We start from the raw sequence: 13,791 nt of genomic DNA, 5'->3' as shown, positions 1-13,791 counted from the left end.
ATGAAATACACACAAACACAAATATAATAAACAGACGACAGAGAGTTCGCTGTAAGAAACAGACCATGTTTACTTCACTGATTAAGAGAAATAAATATCTGCAGTACAAAGAGTTAAACGGTCAATTCAGCCGACAGCAAGTGTTCTGAGAGCGTCGGAGGCGGAGCTTACAGGACAACACTCATTCCATGCGTCACGCAATCACGCACACACTCGCGCACGCATTCTCCAGAAACAATCGACTCCGGTTTTACAATATTAATTAACATCTGTCAGTTCAGGAAAAAATTCAAACAGTCATTTAAAATCTGATATCTTCTGGGTTCTTCATGTTTATAAATGCTGGGAAAAGAAACATTGGTCCAACGCTGCTGTCAAAAAGTCGTTTTTTGTGTTGTCGTTACTTTTTCTTTTTATACACACAATATCTTTTTTCTCTTCTGAATAAAATCAAGCACACATGTGGGACAGTCGGACTCCAACATGCCACTTTAAGATACCATAATTCACAGAAGAGTCAATATGTAACATTTAAAAAAAATCTCTTAATACTGTTAATGAAACTAGCTCATCTTCATAGCCATCACTTGCATGGAGCAATGGGCTCTGTACAGTTACTGATCTCCATATTCACACATACACTCACACTTTCTCGCTCGTTCACAAGCGTTGCACACACTCGGAAGCTTCAGAGGAGCTCTATTAATAGGAGAAAGTCATTTGCAACTGGTTTTGATGATGCATCAGGAGCTCCGACTGTAAAAGAAAGAAATCAAAAATCTGACAAACAAGCACTTCAGTTCTGACAGGAAGTTATCACTGTGAATGAACGCATGAATGCAATAGAGGGGAAAGTTGGTTCTCAGTTCAAAATGGTGAGGTCACAAAGTTCCTGCTGGTCCAGTGTTTGCTTTTTCCACCCTCGTTTTGCAGCTTTCTGAAGCCCACCTGGTTGAGATGGTCCCTGATTGAGCAGGCCGTTCACGTGACGCGGCCTTTGAGGAACATATCCACTCTTTTTTTCTTGAAATGATGCTTTAAAACTTGAGGAATGAATATTTGGGAAGGAAAGGTTTTTTCAGGACGTCTTGAAGTGAAATCGGCATGCTAGGAAAATCAAAAGTAAATTCAAAACACGCATTCCACCTCTGTAAAACCAACATAACAACAAACGGACAGCTGCGATATCAATATTCAAACAGAATTAGAATTTTTCTAAAAAAAAAAAAATTAAAAAACGTATTGACGTGGGACTGATGTGTCCGGGGACAACCAGGAGGGTCGCACAAGAGTGAGGAAGTTACGAAGAGACAGTAGTCAATTAGCAGCAAAACAACTCCTCCGTCAATAAATATATACATGTTCACACACCCTAAGCGTCACACGGGGGAGGGCGTCCAGACGAGGGGCCGATGGGCGTTCTGGCTCAAGGCTGCATGCTGGAGGCGGGACACTGGGAGGGGGGGGGGTTCAGCGGGATCAACCCATTCCCCTTCACCACGCATGCACACGCAACAAACACCCTCTCTCAGAGAGCGAGGGGGACTAGTCAGTTAGTCTATACAACACAGTCACGGAATAAGAGCCATCGACCTGATCCATCCAGTGTGTGTGTGTGTTTGTGTGTGTGCTTGTGTGAGAGTGTGTGTTTGTGATGGGCAAGAGTGTAAGGGACTGCAGCTTAAAACAGCATGCTCTGCCGTCTGTTCTTGCTGTTTCCTGTAAGGGGAGAGACAGAAAGAAGAGAATGAAGAGGAGGAGAGAACAAAGTGTACAGTTACAAATTAATTCTAAAAAAAAATTATTAGTAATTAAAATTATATAGTTACACCCACAACATTATATATAAAATGTATATATTTTTTTAGATGAGATGAATAATGTTCTAAAATATTTTTCATATGTAATTAATTTAAAATGTATGCAGTTATATTAGTTATATTATTAGGAGAAAACAGGGCATACAAGGTTACAAAATAATTCTAAAATAACAAATGCATAAATAAATAGTTATACAATTATTTATAAAAATATTATTTCAAATGTGATTTAAATTCTGCATTACACATTATACACACACATGTATAATGCATATATATATATATATATATATATATATATATATAAAATTAAAAAAATATATATACAATATATTTTAGGATATATATTCATTTACATACCTCCATATATATATATATATATATATATATATATATATATATGCTATACATTTAAATAATTCGTTTAATAAAACATTTAATATATATATATATATATTTAAAGTTTGAATTAATTTTGAGATTTGTTTATAATTTATTTTTTATTTCATACAATAGTTATAGCTTAACTGCAAGAGGCACAGGTATCATCAGTTAATTTGCAAATTTTAAAATAATCGCCCAAAATCATCCCCATTAATTGACCTGGTCAATATCTATTGGTCTATTACGAACAGTGCCCCGTAGTGTCAGTTCCAGAAACCCATACTGGTGGACCACTATAACAGAATAAAGAGTTTTTGAATATGTATGCAGAGCACTGATCAAAGCAAACACATACCTGTCTCTGGGTACGAGGAGTTCCGGTAACCGGGGTCCCTCTGAAGCTGCACTTCCTTCAGTGTAAATATAGATATGTCTGCAGAACCACAGCACATCATGAGAATGAGGACATATGAGTGAGCAGTGTGTGTGTGTGTGTGTGTGTGTGTGATCATGCAGTGGTACATGAGCAGTGTGTGTGTGTGTGTGTGTGTGTGATCATGCAGTGGTACATGAGCAGTGTGTGTGTGTGTGTGTGTGTGTGTGTGTGTGTGTGTGTGTGTGTGTATGTAAGGGCACTCACTCTCTTGCAGTGTTTGCACACGCATGCCTAGACTCTTGAAGTAGGGTTGTTTCATCGATTCATCTGCAGAGATCCTCTTCTTGGACTCATACTATGGAGAAAACAAAAATAAATGAGGATGGCTCTGTCAGACTGATAAAGGGTTGTTTATTTTATTAACAGCATCCAAGATAAAGGAAAAACCTTTTAAAAGTAGTTAAATTTGTGTGCAAAAAAAATAAATATAACTTATTATTATTGTTAATATTACTACTGAGAGTACACATCTTAAACAATTAATAGCTCTGAATTTTTTTTTTTTTAAGTCACTGAGACTTATAATTGTTTGATATAAGTGTAGGCCTATATTTGATGCAATCCATAGTTCTGGCACATTCTTACCCTTAGAAAGGACAATAACAACTCTATTCCTTCAGTATCCAACCTGTTGATGGGAAGGGAGAGAGAGACAGAGAGAGAGAGAGAGAGAGAGAGAGAGAAAGAGATGTGACCATCGCCAGGTTGACAAATCAGACTGGCAAACGAAAGGAAGGAAGCAAACGGCCTCAGAAATTCCAGAGGAAATCCTGCTTTACTGGCACGCACACGGATTTCTAACACACACCAGAACATACACAAACTTTCCCACAGCAGCATCGGCACACTCACACACAGGCTTTGAGGTCATGGTCATTTGCTCTGTGTGGCAAGACAAACACACTGAAGCCACAGCACAGTCGCTGAGTACACAAACTCATAACAAACACACTGTATGAAACAGTAATGCAGCACCTGTACACACACACACAAACACAGAGATACAAATACAATGCAGGTACCTGGGTGCATGATTGATGAAGGGCTGAGGCTTGTATTTGGGGAAGTTGTAGGATTTAAACTCTTCGATGGATGAGATGCTGGGCCAGCTGTCCTCTGTAGGTGTACCTGATTACACAAAGCCAAAAGCACTACTTGAAAAACATGATTAACACTTTCTAAACAGAACTGATATTTATGTTGCTATGGCCAATAATTGATATGATGGCCAAAAAAGTGTGTGTATCTGAGTGAGTGCGTGTGTATGTGTGTGTGTGTGTGTGTGTGTTAAAGGTCCCGTTCTTTGTGATTCCATTTTTCGACTATGATCTTTAAAATAAAATATAAATATTAGTTGAAAAAAATAGAAATGTTGCATTGGCAATAAACTGAAATAGGTTTAAGCTGAAGCACTAAAATTATCAACTGAAAAAAAAAAACTGAAATAAAAATGAATTAAAAATAAATGAAAGAAAGAAAAATGAATAAAATGACAAAGGCACATAACAACATTACTAAGAATTAAACTAAAATGAACATGAAAACTAAAAATATAAAAATAAAAGCTAATTCAAAACATTTTCAAAAATTCAAAAACTATTTTAAAAAAATATAATAAAAACAAATAACAATGCTGAAAACCACAATTTTATAAATTCACTGATATTTCTAGACAGTGGGAAGCCCGTAAATTACTTGAGTGATTTGTTTACATTTATGCATTTGGCAGAAGCTTTTATGATAAAGCCCCTTACACTGCATTCAATGCACTCCCTGGAAATCAACTATGGTATTGCTAGAGCCATGCTCTACTTGAGCTACATTTAAAAACTATAGTTTTGAAAACTATATATATATATATATAAGATATATGGCTGTTAAAAACTTCTATTTCCACACCGAGATGAGCAGTGGAACACATCAGGTGAGAGTCAGCCAGACAGTATTTCAGCTGAACTGAGGTAACCTACCATGTGATCTCACAGTTTCCATGCAATAGTGTGTGTGTGTGCAAACCAGGTGAGAAGCACTTCTGAGTCTCAGCACTATGACACGTCTGGTGAGTGAGTGTGTGTGTGTTTAGTGTCGTAATGTCTGAAGTTGAAGTGTGCGATTCATCACACAGGCTCTGAATTGAATCATTTAGTTGGAGAGCTGGACGCAAGCATGAGTGTGTGTGTTTCTGCTTACCAAGTAATCTGAAGATTAGATGCAGCTCATCTTCAACGGTGGATCCTGGGAACAGCGGCCGACCTGCAGCCATTTCATAAAATATACATCCAACACCCCTGAGACAGAGATCAAGAGAGAGGATAAGACAGAGCAACCGTCTGCAGGAGAAGACTGCTGAATGCTGAATGTAAATGAGCACTGCAACACACACAGACACACAAACACACTACCCACCACATATCGATCTGTGTGGAATACTCTGAGGATCCCAGCAGTACATCAGGCGGTCTGTACCATAAGGTCACCACCTCATTAGAGTATGTCTTTGTGGGAACAGACTTGGCTCGTGCTAGACCTACAAATACACACAAACAAAGAGCAATAAATATTATTTTCCTTAAATATATATATTGTATATATATGCGTGTATGTATATATATATTTAAAGCTGCAGTCCGTAGCTTTTCCTCTTTGTCGCCATCTCTCTGTTAGAAATCTGTAACTGCAGTGATTCGCGGAATTATCATCTTTACGTTAGGGGTGCGCCAAAATATCGATATGGCGATATCTCACGATATTTACTCCCGCGATCGATTCTCGATGCGCTCTTGGCAAGTATCGATCTTAAAAGCCGTTATAAAACGCTCTATTCATTATCCGAGTTGACTGGATTTGACTAGCTTTCATGAGGCACACACGCAAAGTCTCTCGCTCTCTCCCTCTCTGCCGTGCTATGTATGTTATGCGCGCAGTAGGCTGTTCTGTCTCGCATGCGCACTCTAGATTCCGGGAGATTTGAACTAATTTGCGGGCATCAGGAGGACGCTATCATTATGCGGGAGACTCCCGGAACTTCCGGGAGACTTGGGATGTCTGGCTTTGCAAAAGTCCGCAAAACGGGAAACACGACCACATGTACAGACACCTCACGCGGCATCACCCGGAGCTCTGTGAGAAAGCCGTGGTTGGTGCTGGCTCGAAGCCGACACACCCCGGCGTAAACATTTTTATTACTACTGATTGCAGCAATGTTACACTAAAATGGTGTCTGTGACTGTTTTGTTGCAACTGATAAGACACAAGTTGTTTTTGTTATTGTGTTTCATCCCAAAAAATAAATGGAGATTAATTTTCCTAATAAAAAAAAAAATTGTATTTCTTAAAAGATGATATATTGTGAGTTATTACTGATAATATGTCGATTATCGCAGTATCGCCATATCGTGATATTATCGGTATCGTGAACAATGTATCGCATATCGTATCGTAAAGTACCCAGCGATTCCCAGCCCTACTTTACGTGGGTTGTAAATCGGCATGAAACAGCGCGGATGAACACAGTGCTTTGAGGCGAGTGCTGCTGTCAGTCACCGTGCTGTGTGGATACTGTCATACAGAATCACAGATTCACTTTTTGAAAGTTTGACCAACATAAGAATTTTCATAAGAAAATGTCTTCTGAACAAGTAAGTAACATCCATTTTTGTTCTGACCAACTAAGGGGGAAAAAGCATTCGACATGATAAGCTTCGTTAGATTTAATCAACGCGATTTACAGCAACCGTGCAAATTATAGCCTACTTTGTTCTCAAATTGTTCATGTTAACAACATCACATCAGCATTGCGTGACTAATGTTAAATTTAATGTGTTTTATGGTTACCTGTGTAGTTCAGAATTCATATTCTCCATAATAGCAAAACGAGAAAGGCACAACAAAGGAAACTCCATAACTGTGTGAATTAAGAAAACGTACTGTTACACGATTGAACTATTGAAATGTCTTACTTGTTCAGCAGAAAAAGCCGTCTCTTCTTCCGTTTTGAACCCCTTCAAAACACGGAGTTCACGCACTTTTCAAAAGCCCCGCCAATGTTTAAATCCTTGTGTTCGCATGAGACGGTTTCTTTCTCTTTCTCTAGCCACCTTAAATCCGAAGTACGAAGTCTTTTGGGTTTTATAACTGCTGAATCTCCAGTTGACACTGATGATTGTTGTTTGGATCTCTCTGGATGCCATAAGTTTAATCATGTAAAGTGCTGCGAGAAAAGCCTATACATCTAAACATCTCGTCACGCGCAGTATAGCCGGCTAGCCGAAACTCCTTCTTTATGTGTACAGATGTGACGTAATGACGCAAAGACATGCTCGAATTTCCCGCGGAAACCCACCAGTACCACTGGAATTAAAATCATTATTACAAGCTAACCGTTTTAAATCTAGCTATGGCAAGCAGATAGTTTTGACCACTGGCCGAATATGTTTTTTTTTAATATAATTATTTTGGATTATTTTTAACTTAAAAAAGTTACGGACAGCAGCTTTAAAAAAATAAAATATACAAATATATAAACTTTACCAATAAATATATCTTAAATAATTGTAAGTTAAAAAATGTATATTATACTTAGTTTATAATATAAAATAAACTATTACACTTAGTATGTGTGTGTGTGTGTGTGTGTGTGTGTGTGTGTGTGTATGTATATATATATATATTATATTAATTAATATAATAAAAATGTATGCATGTATATATTTGCTTTGTATTACACACACATATGTATACGTACATACATATACATATATGCTTGTGTGTGTATATACACTGTAACATCATGGAAATGTATTTAATTGTAATTTATATAATATAACATGTATATAATATATATGAAATATACATTTGAAAAAATTATATACGTGTAATAATTTTAAATGTATACGAATTTTGTGCGTACATATTCAACTGAATATTTTAGCGCAGTCATTGAAAATTCTGAAGCATACAGGAGGGGACAGGAGACATTTATTTAATTTATTTGATAGCACTGTGCTACACATACCAAAGTCAGCCAGTTTGAGTTCACCCCTCTCATTGATGAGCAGGTTCTGTGGTTTCAGGTCCCGGTGCAGAACCTTGCGTTTGTGGCAGTACGCCAGCCCTCGCAAGATCTGGAACAGGAAGATCTAGAACCACACATGGACTACAGGTTAGAAGACCACAAACAGAAACTTTCATATTGTGTTGCATTGCACTAATACACAACAGTTTGTTTTGTTAAATCCATTTGGGGCAAAATAAATTGCTTGATAACAGCAAACAGACATAGGACAGACCTTAACGTTGTGCATACTCATGATGTTTCCACAATCGTCCATGTACTGCTTCAGATCTTTATCCTACAGGAAAGCCATTGGAAAACAAATGAGAAAACAGAACGAGAAGCAAATGGAACAGAATGGCACACAGCAAGAAACAGGAGCAGCATGGGACATTCGCTCACCAGATACTCAAAAACAAGAGTGAGGGATTTGTCCGTGTGGACAATATCATGAAGCGTGACGATATTGGCGTGCTTTAAATCCTTCAATAATGACACTGAAAGAGAGAAAATTGCAGGATAGATCAGAGCAATATCAACATTAGTATCTTAGACAAAGAGAGAGAGAGATTAAGAAAGAGAGAGAGATTAAGAAAGAGAGAGAGAGAGAGATTCCTCACCCTCTCTAATAGCTGTGCATGGAGCGCCCTCCTCATGCTCCAACCGGATCTCCTTCAAAGCTACCAGGTTGTCCGTCAATTTGCTTCGGCCCTTGAAAACGGTGGCATACGTCCCCTATAATACAATTACAGCAATGATTAGATTTGTAGTTAACAGATTAATAATTTACTGATAAGTGGCAACCAATAATTATGTCCCTACTGTACAGCTAACAAAAGAAACAAAAAGTACTTTGGATTGCAAATTATTTGAAGGAGTCCTTGTTACAGTGTAATTAAACATTTAAGTACTGAGTAATATTAATTAATAACTTGTACTTACTATAGGGTTAGGTTTTGGTTTAGGGTCAGTTGCATGTACTTATGAATAATTTACTGTTATTACTATAGTAAGTACATGTAATGTGGAACAAGGACACAGTAAAATAAAGTGTACCGAACTGTGATGATATGAAGACTGTCATGTCAATAACCTCCTTATTATGAACACGTTCAGTTATATGATTATCAATTATTGCACTTTTAAATGACCATTTCTGACAGCTGATGAGGGTGAAATAATGAAACTGTACCTCTCCCAACTTGTCCAGTTTGATGTAGGTCTCCAGTTTCCCAAAGCCGATTTCTGACTATAAAAAAAGAAAAAGAGAGAGATTGCTTCATTAATGAGATCTGGTTAATGCTGAACAGCCTGCATGTGTTCAACGGACCTTATCAGTGAGAAACACGAGTCTGGAGTGTTGCTCGCCATCTCTGATATCTGCAGCCAAAATCATTTCCCAGACAAAGCCATTAATCACACACACCGTATTCAGACTCCCACGGGCACCAGGGGGCACCAGAACAACAACATACACCCCCTCTACTTTACATACATGGAGAGTTGGAGGTGAGGGCGACATAGACGGATGACAGCTAAGAACAATGGATGCCAAGTAAACCCAGACGCAAAAGCAGGGGGCTTTTCACATGCAAAACCCCCAATGTATGCAGCCTACAAACAAAGAACATGGTATGTGTCTTTGTGCTCAACTGAGAGTACGACACAATGTTCGTAGCGACACACTGGGTTTCTCGTCAACGGGCCGGGTTGATCTGCAGCAGTCCATGTTGTTTTGAAAAGCTTGCTGTGGACTGTGTACTCATTAACTTCAGCTTAATATTCTTCAGATGTAATCTTTTACTCTTAAAAGAGCAGCAGCTCAACCAAAAATTTATTTTATTTACCCTCATGTCATTTCAAATTCATTTGACTTTTTCCATTAATGGAATATTAAAGTTCTTCAAAATTGTATTTTGCATACAATAAAGTATGTCCAATGAGATTTTTTTTTAAATCACTTTAAAAGTAGCCCATATGGTTTGTGCAATATATTTAAATATGTTTTATAAAGCATGTATATGATAGTTTTGTGCACTGTAAAAAAATTATGATCAATACATTGACAACATATGGTTTTAAATTGCTTTAACTCACCAAAATTAAGCAATTTAAACTTTTTTTGTTATACAAGATTAAACTAATTTTTAAAAATGTAATTTAAGTTGAAACGACTTAAACATCAAAGTTGATGGTACTTAATTTAAGGCAGCAACTTTTTCTCTTTTTTACAGTGTATAAGTTGTTATTCTATGATCTCATTTGATCAGATCACAGTTTGAAACCAATCGTGACGCACAAAAGTTATCGTACAGCTTCAGAAGACTCGTAATGTAGTGCAAAAGCCTTCAGGACTTCATAATAGATAGATAGAACGATAGATAGAAGAAGATAGATAGATAATTTTGGGATGAAATATGACCTGCATGTCAAAGACATTCAACTAGAAAAATCCTTGTACACAAAAGCATTACAAGCTTAACCGATCATGTATTAGAAACCCAGAACAGGGCTAAAAATAGTGCTTTCTGGAGCTTGACGGCTCGTAGTTATTGAATGATTCCATTGCATTGATGACTAAAACTAGCATCTTATACATAGTTCAAAACATCTCCTGTTGTGTTCCACAGAAGAAAGAATGTCAAACTAGTTTTGTATGACATGAGGATGAGTAAATGCTGACAGAATTGTCCATTTAAACAGCATTAAAGTCAATAAGAAAGCAATCGTTTTTAAAAAATAACTTTCTCAATGTTTAAACCCATATCTCTCAGCGTGACAATGGCTTACTGTTTGACAGCCATGTAATAGTTTTAACCCGGCCAGACTGAATAATCTACATAATCCCACATTGTGTTTGAGTGTTTGAAACAATACGGTTTATTAATCTTGAACACCATGATCTCATACCATTCATGTCAAATGAGAAAACTAATGTGTTTCTATGCAGTGTGGTTGCTAGATAGATGTCCCATCATGCTCTACTCCTGATATGCTCCACAGAGAGATTCACGTCATTTTGAGAAACCTCAGATGTGGTGATTTATTTGCTTCTGAGATGAAATGAGGAGGTTTGCATGTTTATGTGGTTCAGACGAAGCACAAAAACATACTAGAGATTAGTAGGGAGCAAATAAGACATTACGTGTTAATGTTGTTAAACCATTATAAAGATGACCTAAGGGTTTATGCGCGCACTTACCAGCGAGGCTCTACGTGATCGTCGGCTGAGGGGTTGGTCAAACGGCGGACTGCTCAACTGTAGCTTTTCCAGGTAACCGTCAGGAATCCGGATATCAGCAGGCAAAGACAAGCGTTTATTCAGGTCCTGAAAAATCACACACACACACACACACACACAGTCAGTCACAAGGGACAAAATTAGCTGGGTTCATATCAAAGTAGAAATCAGATTAAAAATTGATGCTTGGTGACTAATTTTCATTTGGTATGTGTATCTCGTCTGAAAGCATTGTGTGTGTGTGTGTGTGTGTGTGTGTGTGTGTGTGTGGTTTTAAATAAGATAGCGTGACTTCCTACAGCCGTTCTCAAACCAAAGCATTAGCATCTTCCATAAATAACCCTCCATCATGCTTTGAATCTCCTCCATTTACATCTCTCTCACATGTCTTTTCTCCACCCACAGGCTACTTATAGAAGCGTGCAGCATGAAAAACTTATTGGGCAGCACATCAGTCCAATACTTGTGTACTAGTACAGGTTGAATAAGAGGTGAATCATTTTACCCCAAAATCAAAAGAAACATAATATTCTGGATTATTTTTGCATTATTTTTAATAACATTAATCTTAAATAATGAATATTTCCCCCTCAATTCTTATTACTGCAATGCAAAATAAAACAATTTGAGCTAATGACAAAGAAAATGTTACAAACTTGTATGCATAAGTCTTTGTAACACTACTTACATGCATGTTGCATGCATTTACTATAGTAATAAGAGTAAATTGTATGTAACGAATTAAATAAATACTAATTACGTAATACCGTCATTTTAATCAAAGGCAGTAGGCTATAACAAATGCCATCACGACATTATATACTTTCAATTTATATTTTTAAAATTACTTGTATATATTAAATGCATATTATTGATGTTTATTATCATTTTTATATATGTATATTATCTTTTTCCCATGTTACATTAATGAGCCTTTTGGGAATAAAAGGAGCTCAAATGCATGAAAATCTTATAAGCCATAATAGTAGACTCTTTTCTTTATGCAATTTCTTTTCTTTATGTACCTGTAACACCTCTTCATGAGATTCACCAGTATATATACACACAACATTGTAAAAAAAATATCTACATATTTATTGACATTTGTCTAATAATGTGCATTTAGTCGCAGTAACCCAATTCATACAGCAGGGGGCAACATAACCCCGGAGACCGAGACAGTGAGGAACACATGGTCAAATAACTAGTTCAGACTGAGGTTTGCAATTAAAACCCCAGAATAAGAAGCTTTAAATGCTGTATATGTAGCAAGAGTGTGACGTGAATGTCTTGATGTATTCAGGTTAATTATGATAGAAAAGAGACGTTTTTCTATTTCAAAATCCTCTAACGGTGGTTTTCAAACGCTCTTTTTAACATTGTACTGCAGAGAAGAGAACAGAGACTGGGAATGATAAAGAAAGGAAAGACGGAGTGAGAAAAAAAGAGGCAGAATCCATTCCATTCAGATCCATGTGTGCGGTAACAGAGGAAGGCAGTATTTAATATCAAACAGCGGCTCAAACATCACCAGACAGACACAGATGCATATGATTGAAATTCAGTCTGACACCGTCCTAAGCAAATATGACGCCTGTTTCAGGTGATTTTCTTCTATCCTCACAAAGTGAAAATGCCACACGATGCATCAATCACAGCCAGCATAGTAATGAGGAGATTTTGGACCAATGAGATTGGTACAGGGGGCGTGTCTATGTAGTGCTTTAGCCTAGAAAAAGAAACCAAACCATTCTGACTGTATCCTGTTACTTGTTGTGGCTGGTTAAGACACCAACTTGTTTTACCGGCTAAGATCTCAGATCTTCAAAACTGAGGTTGGTAATTGACGTTTAACACCTGAGAGCTTTCAAACTGCAGAAGTTCCTCTCATACCATCTGCAACTGCCCGCAAAATCTCCAGATTTCTTTAGATCATCTCATTAAAGAATCATTGCGGAGGAAGAGGAGGAGAAAAGCCGACTAACAGGGTGTGGGAGAAAATAGAAAAGGATGAGAGAGGGAACGAGAAAAAGAAAAAAAAGCACTACAGAGGAATCCCTCCACCTACCCAAAGCCAAAAATAAAGCTTTTAGTAGTGACACATCACCCAGTCTGAAACTTTCAGGGTAACGCACGCAGAGTCCTGTGAATAACTGAGCGTGAGGCAGGTTTGTGCTGCTGATTCATTAATGTTCTGTCTTACCTCCATGGATATGCGCCGATGATTTCTGTTGCGGAGACACACGCCGGTGGGCGACTGCACTTCGTCCGAGGACGTCCCTGAGGCCTGATCGCTCTCTCCATCCGAACCCATCTTCAGATTCTCATGAACAATGTCTGGGAGAGAGGAAGAGGAGGTTAGAAAATGAAAACGTGTGATAGATGTGTGCGAGATCTGCTGCTGCTCTAACGGAGTTATGGGAAAGTTATAGAGTTATGGTTTATGGGAGGTTTTATTAGCATATACATGTATGGCTGAATCCCAATAGTTACAATAGTTCCTTAAGTACTAACAGTACTATGCAATAAAAGAATGCGTTTGATTATGTTGTAATACCACAGACCACTAAGTGTGTGGAGTGTCATTAAAATATGATATATAAAATATATAAAATATATATATATATATATATATATATATATACACAGCGGTATATATTATAAAAATCAGACATCAACAATATAATAACTGTTTTATAGTTTTTTTTATTTTTAGGTTTTATTATTTAACATTAGTTAACGAACTACGAATGAGAAATACTTCTAAAGCATTTATTAAACTTAGTTCATGTTAATTTCGACATTTAGTAATTCATTTTTTAAATCAAAAGATGTATTTGTTAACATTAGTCAGTGC

At 37.2% G+C, this 13,791-nt stretch overlaps 1 protein-coding gene across 1 annotated transcript in view; it reads right to left on the bottom strand.

The window, feature by feature from the left end:
• Window positions 1–50: 50 nt before the first annotated feature.
• cdk17 (cyclin dependent kinase 17) overlaps window positions 51–13,791 on the bottom strand; it is a 54,463-nt gene continuing 40,722 nt past the window's right edge. Inside the window, exons 4-17 of the mRNA XM_056245243.1 lie at window positions 13,138–13,271; window positions 10,896–11,021; window positions 8,886–8,942; window positions 8,314–8,428; window positions 8,096–8,190; window positions 7,929–7,991; window positions 7,655–7,778; window positions 5,047–5,167; window positions 4,831–4,928; window positions 3,663–3,768; window positions 3,226–3,268; window positions 2,845–2,935; window positions 2,560–2,637; window positions 51–1,719 (exon numbers count right to left, since the gene is read on the bottom strand). Coding sequence (XP_056101218.1) covers window positions 1,682–1,719; window positions 2,560–2,637; window positions 2,845–2,935; window positions 3,226–3,268; window positions 3,663–3,768; window positions 4,831–4,928; window positions 5,047–5,167; window positions 7,655–7,778; window positions 7,929–7,991; window positions 8,096–8,190; window positions 8,314–8,428; window positions 8,886–8,942; window positions 10,896–11,021; window positions 13,138–13,271 — 1,289 coding nt within the window. The 3' untranslated portion in view covers window positions 51–1,681. The remainder of the gene's footprint in view (window positions 1,720–2,559; window positions 2,638–2,844; window positions 2,936–3,225; window positions 3,269–3,662; window positions 3,769–4,830; window positions 4,929–5,046; window positions 5,168–7,654; window positions 7,779–7,928; window positions 7,992–8,095; window positions 8,191–8,313; window positions 8,429–8,885; window positions 8,943–10,895; window positions 11,022–13,137; window positions 13,272–13,791) is intronic.

This window comes from Rhinichthys klamathensis, unplaced genomic scaffold (genome assembly GCF_029890125.1).
Source record: "Rhinichthys klamathensis goyatoka isolate OS25496 unplaced genomic scaffold, OSU_Roscu_1.1 h1tg000029l_1, whole genome shotgun sequence".
NCBI classification, from domain to species: Eukaryota; Metazoa; Chordata; class Actinopteri; order Cypriniformes; family Leuciscidae; genus Rhinichthys; species Rhinichthys klamathensis.
Note: the sequence above shows the minus strand (reverse complement) of the source record. Positions and strands in the feature narration are given on the sequence as shown.